The sequence below is a fragment of the Cebus imitator genome, unplaced genomic scaffold (genome assembly GCF_001604975.1).
Source record: "Cebus imitator isolate Cc_AM_T3 unplaced genomic scaffold, Cebus_imitator-1.0 Scaffold69, whole genome shotgun sequence".
Lineage (NCBI taxonomy): Eukaryota > Metazoa > Chordata > Mammalia > Primates > Cebidae > Cebus > Cebus imitator.
This window is the reverse complement of record NW_016107384.1, coordinates 5,082,765-5,099,799: the sequence shown is the minus strand read 5'-3', so window position 1 is coordinate 5,099,799 and position 17,035 is coordinate 5,082,765. Positions and strand designations below refer to the sequence as shown.

General features: G+C 39.4%; 1 protein-coding gene across 1 annotated transcript; it reads left to right on the top strand.

The window, feature by feature from the left end:
- The first annotated feature begins 246 nt into the window (after window positions 1–246).
- Window positions 247–2,599, top strand: CLEC14A (C-type lectin domain containing 14A). Its single transcript, XM_017530856.2, has one exon. The coding sequence runs from the start codon at window positions 683–685 to the stop codon at window positions 2,156–2,158; it is 1,476 nt and encodes a 491-aa protein (XP_017386345.1). The 5' UTR covers window positions 247–682; the 3' UTR covers window positions 2,159–2,599.
- Window positions 2,600–17,035: the final 14,436 nt, after the last annotated feature.

Below are 17,035 nucleotides of genomic sequence, written 5' to 3'. Positions count from 1 at the left end.
TGACATAACAGAGAAGCAGAGACTCATATAGAGTTAGGCGGTTAGGCAGTGCTGCCTCTGGTGGCAAAAGGAGATGCTAAGTTGTTTCACAAGATTTTTTTCCCCTCACCGGCGTAGGCGTCCCTGTAGGCTGGAGCCGTCTACGAATTATTCTGACGCTAACTCCACAGCTCAGGACAGAAACACAATAGGCGGGCGTGGTCTTATAATCATAAGCCAGTTTCTTTCTCCAGTCCTTCCTGCGGATGTTCGCCTACGTGTCATGGGTTCTGTGGTCTTGATGAAACTCCCTGAACGGAGAAAACCACACACTTCATCCCAGTGGCGACTTTCTCCTCTTGCTCCAAGCAGGGTGTTTGACCTTCTAGTCGACTGCGTCCCCTGTGCCCCGGCGCCAGCTGTGTTCCTGACCCCAGAATAAATCAGGGCTGCACAGGGCCTGGCAGCGCTCCGCACACATTTCCTGTCGCGGCCTAAGGGAAGCTGTTGGCCGCTGGGCCCACCGCGGGGGGATTCTTGGCAGCTGAGGGGTCCGTCGGGAGCGAGGGCGGAGGGGAAGGGAGGGGAAACGCGGTTGGGGAAGCCAGCTGCAGAGGGCGGTGACCACGCTCCAGAGGCAGCTCCGCGTCTTCGAGCGGGACAGATCCAAGTTGGGAGCAGCTCTAGTGCGGGGCCTCTGAGAATGAGGCCGACGTTCGCCCTGTGGCTCCTCTGGCAGGCACTCTGGCCCGGGCCGGGCGGCGGCGAACACCCCACTGCCGACCGTGCTGGCTGCTCGGCCTCGGGGGCCTGCTACAGCCTGCACCACGCTACCATGAAGCGGCAGGCGGCCGAGGAGGCCTGCATCCTGCGCGGCGGGGCGCTCAGCACCGTGCGTGGGGGCGCCGAGCTGCGCGCGGTGCTCGCGCTCCTGCGGGCAGGCCCAGGGCCAGGAGGGGGCTCCAAAGACCTGCTGGTCTGGGTCGCGCTGGAACGCGGGCGTTCCCACTGCACCATGGAGAACGAGCCTTTGCGGGGTTTCTCCTGGCTGTCCTCCGACGCCGGCGGGTTCGAAAACGACACGCTGCAGTGGGTGGAGGAGCCCCACCGCTCCTGCACCGCGCGGAAATGCGCGGTACTCCAGGCCACCGGTGGGGTCGAGCCCGCGGGCTGGAAGGAGATGCGATGCCATCAGCGCGCCAACGGCTACCTGTGCAAGTACCAGTTTGAGGTCCTGTGTCCTGCACCACGCCCCGGGGCCGCCTCTAACTTGAGCTATCGCGCCCCCTTCCAGCTACACAGTGCGGCTCTGGACTTCAGTCCCCCGGGGACCGCGGTGAGTGCGCTCTGCCCGGGACAGCTCCCCGTCTCATTTACTTGCATCGCGGACGAAATCGGCGCTCGCTGGGACAAACTCCCCTCGGGCGAAGTGCTCTGTCCCTGCGCCGGGAGGTACCTCCGTGCTGGCAAATGTGCAGAGCTCTCTAACTGCTTAGACGACTTGGGAGACTTTGCCTGCGAATGTGCTACTGGCTTCGAGCTGGGGAAGGATGGACACTCTTGTGTGAACAGTGGGGAAGGACAGCCGACCCTTGGGGGGACCAGGTTGCCCACCAGGCGCCCACCGGCCACTGCAGCCAGCCCCGTGCTAGAGAGAACGTGGTCAAGCAGTGTCGACGAGAAGCCGAGAGAGATACCACTTGTCCCTGAACAAGACAATTCAGTAACATCTATTTCTGAGATTCTTCAGTGGGGAGTACAGAGCACGATGTCTACTCGTCAAGTGTCCCTTCAAGCCGAGTCAACGGCCACCATCACCCCATCAGGGAGCGTGATTTCCAAGTTTAATTCTACGATTTCCTCTGCCACTCCTCAGGTTTTCGACTCCTCCTCCACCGTGGTCTTCATACTTGTGAGCATAGCAGTAGTAGTGTTGGTGATATTGACCATGACAGTGCTGGGGCTTTTCAAGCTCTGCTTTCACAAGGGCCCCTCTTCCCAGCCAAGGAAGGGGCCTATGGGCCGGCAGGGCCTGGAGAGTGATGCTGAGCCCGCAGCTTTGAGCTCCAGTTCTGCACATTGCACAAGCAATGGGGTGAAGGTCGGGGACTGTGGTCTTCGGGACAGAGCAGAGGGCGCCTTGCTGGCGGGGTCCCCTCCTGGCTCTAGTGATGCATAAGGAAATGGGACACGGGCACTCCTGTGAACAGTTTTTCACTTTTGATGAAAGAGGGAACCAAGAGGAACTTACTTGTGTAACTGACGATTTCTGCAGAAATCCCCCTTCCTCTAAATTCAGTCTACTCCACTGAGGAGCTAAATCAGAACTGCACACTCCTTCCCTGAAGATGAAGGAAGTGGAAGTGCCTTAGGATGGTGTTATTGAGGGACCAGGTAGTGCTGGGGAGAGATATTTTCTGGTTTATTCTGGAGGATATGGAGAAGTGATTGAACTTTTCAAGACATTGGAAATGAATAGAAGACAATATAATTTACATTAAAAAATAGTTTCTACCAGGACGGAAAGGAAATCTATATTGTTCAGGCTGGGGGTATATTGGTTTGAAATCCCCAGCAAAAAATAAAATAAAAAAAAAAATAAAGGATTGTTGATAACCCAGACTCAAATATCATTGCTTCCTCCAGGAGTAATTAGGAACAGCTGAGGGTAGCCTGCTTTTAGATTGAGGGAAAGGTCCTTAAGTCCCTCTAATGAGACACAGACCTTTAAGAACCAGTAACTTTTCCCTTGGTTCTTTTATCTTTTGCTTTCAAAGTCTCTACTACTTGTGTGCTTTGCTACAAATCCAAAGTGTAGTGTTGCTAGAATTGCTGGCTCTAGAAGCAAATTATAGTTGACCACCAATTCAAGTGTTTACTGTATGTCCTTGCCCAAGGAAACAAATGATTTACATTTTCACCTTTCAATGTTTGTGCTCTCTGGTGTAATGACCTCCTCAACCAAATAGCCCTCTCCTAAACATCAAGATGCTCATCCTCATTTTGAATTATGGTGTTGTGAATTCTCATTTAAAACGTTAATACTAAGTATTGATTTGCAATCTTCTGATTGCATCAAAGCAAAAGTAAGCTGGGTTTCTTCCAAAGTTGCTAGGTTCTTGTGCATTTTTGAACCCATGGAAAAACTTGAATACCAAGCCATTTTCTTTTTTTCTTGATAAGAATGTGTACAATAACAATACATGCTCATTTTGGAATGATTATAATTTTACAAGTATTTACCTGGGCAAAGGCATGGTAAACAGCTTTCCACAAGAAATAATAGTATAAGAAATAAGTGACAAATTAAAAAAAAATCTATCATCCTATTATGACTGGGGGGTATTAAAAAGTAATCTAAATGAAGCACTCCTTTGAAAAATAATTAAGACATAATAAAAATCACTGTCTAGTGGAATCAAGGTCCCTAGAAGATAACCCACTTTTATTAGTATGCTGAGACTTTAAGAGTGTCGGGGTTGGTGCATGGAGAGAGGCAGAGAAACAAGCTTAGTAACAGGGAGGAATAAAAACAGAAAGAAGTTTACCCTTTATTTTCACAGAATTATTTCAGTGTTCTTGAGTGCACAATGTATACAACAGAAAATAGACTTACAATTAGTAAGTGACAATTATAATACTAAAAAAGCAGCTCAATCCATAAATTCATTTTCTAAATATAAATACATATATTTGGTAGGATAACATTAAGATAATAAAACAATAGGTAATTTGCCTTATATACTAAGTATGTTTCTAAATAGTTACATTTAAATAAAGTTACAGAAAATTAGAATTAACAACATTCAAAGGAATGAATGTTAAATATCATTTTACAAGTGAAATAAAAAATCAGGTAAGTACAGTAAATGGCTTGTCCATGTTCCCCAACCAGACTTTCAGAGTATATCTCAGTTAATCTCAGTCTTGGTGTTTTATCTTTTCTCTTCACATTATCTCTCAGTAGAGAAGGTAACAATTTGAGTAGAATATATGATGCTTTCTTTTGTAATTTGAAAAATAGCCTTATCTATAACTGAGCTGAACTGTTATGTGTGTGTGTATGCATAGCCATGTATTGCTTTACAATAGGGATACATTCTGAAAAACGTGTTTTTAGGCAATTTTGTGTCAACATCATAGCATGTATTTACAAAAACCTAGATGGTATAGCCTATTACCCCCTTAGGCTACAAATCTGTACAGCATGTCACAGCAGTGAATACTATAGGCAATTTTAACACAGGGGTAAGTATCTGTGTGTCTAAATAGATCTAAACATAGAAAAGGTACAATTACAGTATAAAAGATTAAAAATGATATCCCTTACTGTACAGGGCACTTACCATGAATGGAGCTTTTTAAAGGACTGGCAGTTTCTTTGGGTGAGTCAGTGAAGAAGCGGTGAGTCAATGTGAATGTGAAGACCTCAGACACTTTATAAACACTATACACTTAGGCTACACTAAAATTATTTTAAAAAATTTTACCTTCAGTAATAAACTAAGCTCACTGTAACTTTTTTACTTTAAAAACGTTTAAATTTTTTTAACTTTTTGACTCATGTAATAAGACTTAGATTGAAACACGAACACATTGTACAACTGTATAAAAATATTTTCTTTCTTTATATTCTTATCTATAAACATTTTTTCAATTTTGAAATTTAATATATTTTATTTTGTAAGCTTCATTATTTAAGTGGGCTATCGAAGTCTCTGTTATTATTAGGTTATCTATTTCTCCTTTCAATTCTGCCAGGTTTTGTTTCATATATTTTTGGGGCTCTGTTGTCAGGTGCTTGTATGTTTATTTTATTTCCAGAAAGATGAGCCCTTTTATCATTATAAAATGTCCTCCTTTATCTTTAGTGAGGGGTCTTGTTTAAATTCCATTTTGTGTGATATTATTTGTCTTGTGGTTGCCTTTATGCTTGGCATGAGCCTTTACATTCTTTAGCTTGCAACCACGTAAGCTTTTAAATCTAAATTGTGTCTCATAGGCAGCTCATATTTTGACCATTTTAAAAATGAATCCATTGTTCAATCTCTGCCTTCTGATCAAAGTATTTCATACAGCTGTGTTTAATATAATTACTGATAAGAGAGGATTTACATTAACTGTTTTCTATTTGTATTCCACATGTCTTATAGCTTTTTTGTTCTTTTGTTCTTTGTTACCGTTTTATTTTTTATCAGGTAAATATTTTTAAAATTAACATTTTAATTCTTGTATTGTCTCTTTTCCTTTTGTAAAATTATTTTTCAAGTGATTACCCTGAGGATTACAATTAATATCTTAACTTAAAAACTAATTAGGATGAAGATCAACTTAATTTTAATAGTTTGCAAACTTTTGCTTCAATGTAACTATTCTTTTCCTCCTTCTTTGTGCTATTCCTGTTAATCATATTATATCTCTACACCGTAACAATTTTATAATTATTGCTTCATGCAATTTTTTTAAGAGACAGAATCTAACTCTGTTACCCAGGCTGGAGTGTAGTGGCACAGTTTTTTCCTTTTAACACTTTGCTTATGTCATTTTACTGCCTCCTGAACTTCATAGTTTCTGATAGAAGTCAGCTGTTCATTTTATTAAGGATCCCTTTTACATCTTGAGTTGTTTTTCCTCTTGCTATTTAAGCTTCTTTTCTATGACTGCTTTTCTATTTCTTTGTGTGACTCATAACATTTTATTGAAAACTAGATGTTTTATATAATACGATGTGGTAGCTCTGTCCATCTCTTTTCTGACAGCCACACCACAGTTTGCTGTTGCTGCTGTTAGTTCAGTTACTTTCCTTGCTTGATTCTAAGAAGTCTATATTCTCCTGCATATGTGGCCACTGAGCTAACTTCTAACACTGTTCAGTTAGCTTGGTGGTCAGCTAATAGATTTTTTTTTTTTAATGATTAGGTCAATACATTTTCATTCCTTTGCGAAAGGGCACTGCTTGGTGTTGGAGCAGACCTTCAATTCTCAGTTTACAGTTCTGCCTTGGATTCACTTAGTGCTTTTGCAGGGCCTCAGTGTTACTCAGAGGTGACAACTTAGAGCCTTCTGAGATCTTTACTGGGAAGTAAGCAGCCTTACACAATCATATAACTTCCTAGATTCTCAGGAATATCTTGGAGCTTTATAAAGGCCCTTATAGACAACTATTTCTCCATATCTTCCTTTTCAGTTTTTGTCCAGCTTCTTGTTTGCTGTAATTGGCATAACCACTTCTATTAGTTTCTTATGGCTGCTTTAACAAATTGCCACATACTGTTGCTTTAATTCTGCTTAAAATAATAGAAATTGATTCTTTCACAGCTGTGGAGGTTAGCAATTTGAACTCAAGGTGTTGGCAGGACCGTTTTCTGTCATGTCTCTGGAAAAGAATCATTGCTTCTTCCTTGCATCTCGTGATTGACAGCAATCCTTGGTGTTCCCTGGCTGGCAGTTGCATCACTCCAATCTCTACCTCTATTGTCACATAGTCTTCTTACTTCTCTGAGTGTGTCTCTTCTGTGTGTCTATGTCCAAATTTCCCTCTGCTTATAAGGACACCGGTAACTGGATTTAAGGTCTACTCTAAGCCAGTGATCCCATTTTAATATGATTACATCTGCAAATACCCTATTTTCAAATAAGGTCACATTCACAGGTACCGGGGACTAATTTAAACATATGTTTTTGGAGGACACAATGCAATCCACAATAAGCATTCTATATTATTCTTCTTCTTATATTGTGCTTTTCAAAACCATATCCTTCATCTCAAGTTATCGTGCTGTGTTTTTCCTCCTTTGAGAAGCTGCTATGTTAATTAATTGCCGCTTAACATTCTGAACAAATACTCTGGAAACAAGACTTTTCCCACTGAGTGAACTCTGAATCATGTCAAATAATAATTCCTGTGAATGGGGCTTTCCCATGACACTCAGTCACAGGTCAAATAGTGATAATTCTGTGTGGATGGGACTTTATTAATAAGCTTCAAACCAGTTCTGCCCCTCCTAGTGGCTGCTAGGATGATGGTCCTCACAGCTACTATGTTTGTAGTGCAGCTGCTTTTTAAGGCTTCTGCAGAGCTGGGCAATGGAAGATGAAACTAGGACAAGTTAAAATGCCATAAAGCTCACTATTTTTACCAATATTTAGCTGTTTTTCTTGAATAAACACTTTTTGGGCTGTTGCAGGTCTTTGGTTAATTTCAAGAGTTCCAAAAGATATGATTTTGACACATTTTTCAGGTTCTTCACTGCTTTTAAGAAGGAGCAGATTTTTCAGAGAAGCTCATTGTGCCATCTGGAAGTACCACCCATGTGTTGCATTTAGATATCTTTTTAGTCTTCTTCAGTCTGGAAGAGTTCCCCAGTCTTTCCTTGATTTCCATGACATCAGCAGTTTTTAAGATTACTGGGCAGACTTATTTTGTAGGATGTTCTTAATTAGGGTTTGTTTTTCATCCATGTTGTGCATCTTTGGATGGAGTATTATAGAAGTGATGCTTTGTTTCCCTTGCTTTTGCTTCTTAACAGTTGGCATATGATTTCAAATTTTCACAGTATTTCTGATGTCAACTTTGATCATTCAATTAAGGCAGTGTTTGCCAGACTTCTCAACTGTAAATTCTTCCTTCGTAATTAATAAGTGTTTTGTGAGGAAGTCATTTGAGACTGTCTGAATATATTGTTCCTCATGAAACTTTCAATATCTTACTTATATCAGGATATATTTATGAACTTCCATTTTTATTCAAAAAGTTACTATCATTATTTTCTTTGATATTTAAAGTATCTCAGATTTAGGCAACATGATCCCCTGCAGATTGCCTCCTGTATCCTTCTGACAGGCCCCCAAGTGTCTTGTGTCTTGGATAGTTCTTTGCCTTCTGGCACCAGAAAGTAGCCCAGACTCATTTTGTATTTCCTCTGCTCAAGTCCGAGAAACTACAGTTAATTTTAGGGAAAAATGGTCATCAGAAAACATGATCTATACACTACATATACTCCTTGCTTTTAAGTTGTTACCAGGTATCTTCTCAATAGAGTTAGGGAATATATGTTTATGTTTATGTGTATATGTGTATGCATAAATACATATATATATATATATATATATATATATACACATACACATAAACCTAGAATATATACGCACATATACACATGTGTTTATATCTACATTTTTCCTAAATCTGTCTTCTCTTTTTAAACATCCATTTGTATTGAAAACCCTAACTCACACCAATATCTCTAATTCCAATCCAACACCATAGGGTTCAGTCTCCTCATCCTACTTGGCCTCTGTTACTCTATTCTTGGCTGCCATCCCTTGAAGAAGTCCTCTTCAAGCTACCTGGGTTCTGATCCCAAACAGCCATCTGTTCCTGGCAGCCCTGCCTTTGTGAAAGTTCTGCTTGGGCTCAGACACTGAACTGGGCTGCCATCTGGACCATCCTCTATACCCCACTCAGACTCTAACATTTTGCTCTTGGTCACGATGCCTCCCCATTCTACTGACATGGACACTGACCGTGCTTGGGCCCACTTAATGGCATTTTGGCTAAATTGTTTTGAAAGGGACAGGAGGGGAAGATGAAGAGATATTGAATTCTTATCACAATTTATGCATACCCATCTACTTTTTAAAAACTGTCTTTAAAAAAATAAACTGTCTAGAACAACCTGTTCCCTTCATTTCATCTGGAAAGCTCTCATTCATTTTTCAGGTATAAGATCGAATATCATATGACTTAAAAGGTGTTTCCAAAGTCCTAACTCCAGGATAGACTCTAATGGTCACACATCTTATCACCTCAGTGTCTGGCATGTAAGAAATTCTGTGTATGTGTGCGTGTATATTTTAATCACCCTGCTTCTTAACCTATATCTCAAATGTCTAATGATTATTTAGAAGGATTGAATCCAGGTTTTTATGCCACCTTAAATGCAATGGGAAGGCTGTGTCTTACTATATGTTGACTACTTAGAGGTTTCTAAAGATTAATTTATTCTAATATCTATTGCCAAAAAGGAAAAACAATCATCAATATTAAGTTAAAAATAAAATATTGTTTTGGCGGATACTTGCAAAAATATAACAGATTTGATGAAATATCTCCATGTATAGGTCAAGTTCTTTCAGTTACCTAGAGATATATTTAGCAGCTAATTTACATTGGAGGACAGCTTGTAAGGTTATGCTGCTTTAGTGTTAAATATTTTACAGGAAATCACTGGCATGTCTCCTCAGCCAAACTGAGTGATTATTAATTCATGAGTAGGAAATTATCAGAATTCTACATATTTTAAGGGTATATGTAATATTTTGATACAAGTATACAATGTGTAATGATTAAATCAGGATAATTGGGATATTCATCACCTCAATCATTTATCTTTTATTTGTGTTGGGAACATTGCAATTCTTCTAGCAATTTTGAAATATGCAATAAATTATTATTGTTAACGATAATTTCCCTACTGTAATATCAAATACTAGAACTCATTCCTTCTGTATTTACTTTGGTACCCTTTAACCAACTTCTCTTCATACTGCTCTTCCCCTTTCCCTTCTTGGCTTCTGGTAACCACCATTCTACTTATTACCTTCATGAAATATACGTTTTTTTAGCTGTCACATATGAGTGAGAACATGTGATACTTGTCTTTCTGTACCTGGCTTATTTCGCTAACATAATGACCTCCAGTCTCATCCATGTTGCTGCAAATGACAGCATTGCATTATTTTTATGGCTGAATACTATTCCATTGTGAATTTGTACCACATTCTCTTTACCCATTTATCGATTGATAGATACTTATCATCATCTTGAGATTTTGCTAAGTGAAATAAGCCAGTCACAAAAGAACAAATGCTATATAATTCCACTTATATGAGGTTTAAGTGATTTCATAACTTGGTTATTATGAATAGTGCTGGAATAAATATGAAAATGCAGATATCACTAATGTACTAATAATCTTTCTTTTGGATGCATACCCAGCAGTGGGATTGCTGGATTATATGGTAGTTCTATTTTTAGTTTTCAAAAGAACCTCTATACTGTTTTCCATAGTGGCTGTACCAATTTCCATTCCTGCCAACAATGTACAAATGTTCCTTTTTCTCCACACCTTTACCAACATTTGTTATTTTTTGTAATTTGGATAACAGCCATTCTAACTGGGGTGATATGATATCTCATTGTGGCTTTGAATTACCTTTCACTGATGATTAGTGATGTTGAACATTTTCTCATGTACCTGTTGGTCATTTGTATGCCTTCTTTTGAGAAATGTCTATTCAGGTATTTTGCCCATTTTTAAATTACATTATTTGTTGTTTTTGCTATTGAGCTGTTTGGGTTTCTTATACATTCTGGAAAAATATAGTAACATACCAATCTCCTGTCAGATGGAAAGTTTGCAAACATTTTCTCTTATTCCGCAAGTTGTCTCTTCACTATGTTAATTGTTTCCTTTGCTGTGCAGAAGCTTTTTAGCTTGATGTAACCCCATTTGTCAATTTTTGCTTTCGTTGCTTATGCTTTTGAGGTCTTATCCAAAAATCTTTGCCCAAACTCGAGTCCTATGGCATTTTCCCAGTGTTTTCTTCTGTTAGTTCTTCTGTCCCTCAATGCCAGGGCAAGATGTAAACTTCCTAGAATGTAGGTCATTCCTATGGGTAAGTGAAGAACTGAGAGGGAGAGAATCTTAGATTGAATAGTCAACCAGGCAGCACTAAGAAAAATAAGAAGGAGCTGAATTTCCTTTGTGGCAAAATTAGTTTGCAGTCATCAGAAATAGAACTCAAAAACTGAGTCCTCCTAGTGAAGAATAAAGGCATCTCTATCTGTACACACTTAGGTCTTATTAGTGGTTTGTTTAGAAAATATTGCATATATTTTGTCTGTACTATAGAAGTAATGTTGCCTGTCTCATAAGAATATTATGTAAAAAATGAATATAGAGACTTACTACAGTATCCTGCAGTTGTCTAGGCACTTATCAACAATCTTAGCAGCAGATTGAGGGAAAAAAAGGATGAAATGCCCTTAGCATGATATTTACAAATCACTCAGACCACACATACTCAAGGTTTTAGGAAATCTTACTAATATCATTAAAAACTAGTGAACACAATTTAAGAGTCCTAAGAACAAGAAAACAGTCTACTGGTCACAACTCTGAAAAAATAAAAAGCATTTAAATGTATCCAGGGATAGCAGGCAATGCTCCTAACCAATACATACCTTGGTTCGTTAGAGCCAAGTGAACTAACTAACCAGTTATGTGATATGAGATATGATGGGAGCTGGCAATGATTCTCATTATTATTTGGAAAAGAGATCTCTACCCAATTCTCACATTTCCCTCTCTTTCCAACCACAGAAGTGAGTGCATATAGTATTAAAATTAAGGGTACTAGATGGATACTTACATGTGGCCAGAAAGCTTCCTTCTTAAACCCAGAAAGCAAGCATGTCCTTTGAATGATCCAGCTCAATAGGTAAGTTCTCTTGGAATTACTGTGCCTTAGAAGGCAGTAACTATAGTTTATTCCCTGGGTAAGCCCCAGATGGTGTACTCTCCAGTGCTGTAATTAGTTGTATATCAGCAGTGTTAAAGGTGTCATTCTGGTGGATACATTATTACCAGGATACCCTGCTTGGCTTAAAGTATTTTTTCCCCACTACTCTCCTCATCAACATATTGGAAGTTCCTAAAAATGATAAGCCAAATAAAACTGCTTTAAATTATTTTTCTAAGATGGTTGAATATAAATAATAAAGAACAGAAAAACAATCACAGATTATTCTGATATGTTGCAAGAACCACATCACACTTTTTTATAGGCGTATAATATCTGCATAGCAACTTTTTATAGAGAAAATATTTTACATGTGCTATCTTGCTTTATTTAGCCTCACAAAAATCCCTATGAAACTGGAAGAGGAATAGGGGCAGTATCTACAACAGTTCTTCTCAAGATGGGGCCTACAGAATTATTGAGACAACATGTTATCATAGGCAGATCGGTAAGGTTCCTCATTTTAACAAGAAGTCCTCCTCCTCGAAAAAGCAGGAAACCAAAGAGTTTTATAGGGAATAAAATTTCTATGTTCCTAAGGCTGAGTCACATATGACTGAACTTTTCAGGTTTATGTGAAAGCCAAGTTAGAATTAAAACTTTTTATTTATGCTTCTGTTATATTTGGCAAGTGAATCAGGAGATATGGGCCAATGCTAGGAAATTCTCAGTCTCAGACCTTAGCACCTTCATTAGAACCTCTCATGCCACTTTAAAAAAAATTAATTAACTAATTTTATTTTTATTGACCAAAAGTAATTGTATATATTTATGGATTACAATGTGATGTTTTGATATATGTATATGTTGTAGAAAGATTAAATCAAGCCAATTAACATACTCCTCACCTATTTATTTTTTTGTGAGATGAGAATGTTGAGAATGTTTAAATATACTCTTCAAGCAATTTTTAAGTATACTTTAAATTTCTTCTTTTTCTTGTATTTCAGGTCTTAAAGTAGGTGTGGGAGAGTTGGCTAATGCTTCCATTTATGGTCTTGACGCTTCCCTCCATTGTTTGAGACTAAAGTTTCAACAGCTTTAATTCCATAAAAATAATTTAGTCTCATTTTACCTTTAGTTTTTCTCTCTGCACTGATCTTCCCTTTGGGTTATACATCCATTAAGTCTGCCTATGACAAAACACCAGCACAAAGAGAAATCTCATTACCCTGCTTTTTCCATTTGTGTTTCATCTTCTCTGGTGATCTACCTGAGCCTGCTGCCAGATTTACCTTCCTAATATACCATTCTGCCTTTCAGCTGTGCTGCTCAAAAGGTTCCCAGGCCTCCCCATTACATGAAGTTCATGCTCTTTAGCCTGGCTCAAGGCTTTAAGACCTTATCAGGATTGTCCACACTTCTCTCATATTGCACCCTGTGCTTTTGCCAAACTAAATTACTCACTCCTTTGCCTTACTGTAGTTTCATGATTTTAATCCATATTCTTCCCGGGGCAACAGTCATTAACCAGCTGGAATGCTAAAATGTGTCTATGCTGCAAATCCCAGTTTAAATGCTACCTCTTCCAAGGTATCTTCCCCAGTTACCTTAAACCCAAACCAATTCCTGGAAATCCTTTATCACTTTATTTGAATCTCTCTAGCACATGGTATGTTAAGTCAAGGTCTATGCATTACACATTTTGTGAAAAACAAATTGCTTTCACATTGCCAGCTATCAACAGATGTTTCCTGAATAAGTAGACAACAAATTGTTTAAATGGTTATTTTTTACTGAAAATCCAAGTTTCAACAGTTTCAAATCCTTAAAAATGATTCAGTAACTGTATTATGTATTATTACTAAAAGGTATCATAGACACCTTATACAGTTTTTCACCTTATGGTATATACATATTAACTCAGACAATTACAAAACAAAGTTTTCTGATCTATATTCTTGAAAGTCTAACTTTCCACTCACCCACAGCTACCCTCCCACATGGTTAAGAGCTGAGACACTCTTCTTCCCCAGACCATCTCTTTTCTTATAAAGACGTCTATAAATAAGACATGCAGATGGAATCTGTTTCTCCCAGTATCTTCTAACACCACCTCTTCCACCCACGCTGTTAAACGGCCTCCCCTCTGAAGACCAGTGTTAGATGTCCTGATGGCTCAAAGTAGCAGGAATTCTGGAATGAAAAGTTGGGTTAGCTGAGGTGCAATTTTTTGGGGAAGTATGGCTTGGGGCAAATCTAAGTCTAGCAGGGAGCCAAAGGACAGATGGCAATGGTCTGTGTCCTCAGAGACAAAATTGCATTCTAGTAGAACCTATCCGACAGCCCTACAGCTATAACTTGAGGACAGAGGTACCCTGGAATACTGGCTTCTCTACTCGAAGGTCTGTGGAACTAGGATTCTAGTGGTTTCACCCAATGACACAAATCCTGACTCTACGACCCAACAAGTCTGTGACCCAATGAGTTAAAAGAAAAGGAAATACAAATTAAATTTAAAATAATTTATCCATCTATCATCCTTTGACCTCACCCCAAACCTCCACTGTTACCATTCTCTTCTTGATATCCAATTCGTCTTATTTTTCTACCAGCCTTACTTCCCTTATTTCTTAAACTCAAAGACAGACTAACCCATTAAAATTGGAAGTAACTGAGAAGTCTGTACAGATATTTCGAGGCCTCTAGAGCTACAGGTAGGCTTCTACTCTCATTGAGATTGCCTTTTGAATGGGGTGTCGAGATTGTGAGTGGCAGATGGGTGGGAATAGCTTTAAGCACCCAAGGTCAGTGTCTCCTCTCTAAGCCATCAGGTTAGTATTTTCCCAAATGACCTGTTTTTGAAGTATCAGCTGAACCAAAATACATCCTGCTTCTACAAAACCTTACTTAAACTCTTTTACCTTAAAGAGGCAAGATTGATAAAACCAAGAGTGCAGAGTTCTGTCTTTCACACTTACCATGGTTTTAGCAAATTAGTTTGTATGCGTTCATCACCTCCATATAGGTTCTTTAGTGTAGGTACTATGAGAGCAGAGACTATGTCTGCCTGAGCCTTTTTCACATTCCCAGAGTCTGGCACAGAAAAGGAACTCAGTAAGTCCTTATTGAATGGATGGAGGAATAGGTAGTTGGTTTGAGACATAACTGAGGGGCAGGGTTGGTGAGGGAGACACATTTGCTGCTCTTTTATGAATACATATGCATTTGACTGTTCCTACACACATGCACACATATATATGTACATCTTTCACCTCTACATCTCTACAGCAGCTCCCTGTGTGCTTCTGCTCTAGGGCTCTGTGCTTCTCAGCCATGGTGTTTTTTTCTGGGATGCGTTCCTTCTACCATTTTCCCTCCCTCCAGCCTTCATCCACTCTACCCTTCCAGAGGAAGATGATCTGACATCTTCTCTTCCCTGGCATGTACATATGGGCCAGGAACTCCACCAATAAGGGGAGAGTCCATGAAAGGGCCAGGCAACTGACAGTTGCACTGAGGACTGGTCATGTTTACCTTCACATGTGCTGGAAAACATTAAAGCTGAGCCAAGGTCTGTTTAGGTCTACATGACCACAGAATGTGGCTTCCAAGACATCCTCATTAATGACACCTGCTCTCCAGGCCTCAGTTGCCTGCTTATCATCCCCATAAAGATACCTCCCTGCCACAGCAAATACATGTCTCAGATTAAACTCGTCGCATATTCCTTCTGTAAAATACATTTATCTCTTTATTAGTACCTCTCTCATTCCAGAATTCCAGGCTGAAATCCACCATTGCTCTTTTCAATCCATCTTTTCTCCTTAATCCTTATGTTTTGTGTAGCCAATTCCTATTTATCCTCCCTTTGAAAAGTCCATGAGATTTGCCCTTTTCCATCCAGGTACACTACTACCATCCCAGTCTAAGCTTTCATTGTTATAGTGTTCCCTTAGTCCTTTTTTGACTCTAATATTAATATTTACATTCAAATTCATTTAACGAAACAGTTGAGTCTTTCTATAGCCCATTAAAAATTTTTTTGAAAGGTTATGCTTCTCATTTTGTAGATGAAGACCCAAAAATCCATGAGGGACTTCCTGAAATCTGGTCCCACCCTACATGCTTGTTAAACCTGATGTGGTAAGATTCCTAGAGACCCACCATCACCCATCAGGTGAACTACCTCACAGTTCTCCATGCTAGAAAGTCCTTTTTCCTGTCCTTTCCATTCAAATCCTTCATGAACCCTTTCTCAGCTAATCTGACCTTCCTCAGCCGAAATAAATGTATTAGGCACCCACTTTGTGCCAGGCCCAATTGTCAGTACTGGACTTAAGACAAGACCTGAGACAGACATGATCACTGCCCTCATGCCTCCTATAATCTACTACAGGATTTTCTTCATTCTCTTATCCGCCAATAGTGTTCTGTCCTTTTGTTGCTGTTGTTGTTGTTGGTTGAAAGTTCTTTTCTTTAAGGATGTTGAATATAGGCCAGTGTTCTGTCCCTTAATGTTTAATTACCTGCTGACATATTACTGATTTATTTATAGTTCAATCAAGGAGTATTTATTAACTGCGTAATTTGATAGGGACTTGCGCTAGGCAAGTGGAAAGATGCAAGCTCTGGCCGTTAGGAATTATGTCGCCATCATACACCCAGTGTCACACAATGCCTGAAGATGAGTAGCTAGCTAGTCCATAACCTTTCTGAATGAATTCCATAACAAAATATTATAAATATTGAGCAATCAGAACTAGAGAAATTAAAGAGTCAATTTCTCTAAGAAGAAAGTCTGCAGAAGGCTTTGCTTTGGTGGATGAGTGGGATGGGCACAGACTGAGAAATGAGTGGAGGGTATTAAAAGCAAGTGCAACACTGAACAAGGAAATAAGGCAGACTACTAAAGCCCCCAACACCCCACTATCTGATGTCTTCTGTCCATAGTAATGCAGTATAAACAGCCTAGCTAGCCCTTGAACCAGGTGCATCCATGTGACTACGTTCTCAGCAATAAAACATGGGCAGAAATTATGTGTACAATTTTCACATCATCTGCTGTAATAGACAGAGTAGGATAGGTTATATTGTGGAATAGATAGCAAAAGTTTATTTCTTACTCACAGAAATTTTTTGCAAGCCCAGTTGACTCTCTTGAGCGTCTGTCTTCCATGTGTTGACTCAGGATTCTTGCAGGTTTTTATCTTGTATCACCTCCATATCAACATAGGTTTTGTGGCTGGAGAGTCAGGCACTAGCAATTAAAACTTCAGTAAGAAAGTGACTCATGCCACATTGGCTCAAAACTAGCCACATGACCATGCCTAACTACAAGGAATGTAGAAGTGCAATCCTCTCTGTGTGGCCATAAATAGAAAATAAGTGGATATTGGTAAATATTGTTATGTCAGTCGCAATTACATAAAATGAAATTACATATCATAGACTTAATCTCTACTTTCTGAAGGCTGCAACACACATGTAACATCAACCAGTCTTTGCTCATTAAAACAAAAACAAAAAC

Excerpts from the sequence above, each read along its gene's own strand:
- CLEC14A (XM_017530856.2), top strand. The coding sequence starts at position 683 with ATGAGGCCGACGTTCGCCCTGTGGCTCCTCTGGCAGGCACTCTGGCCC.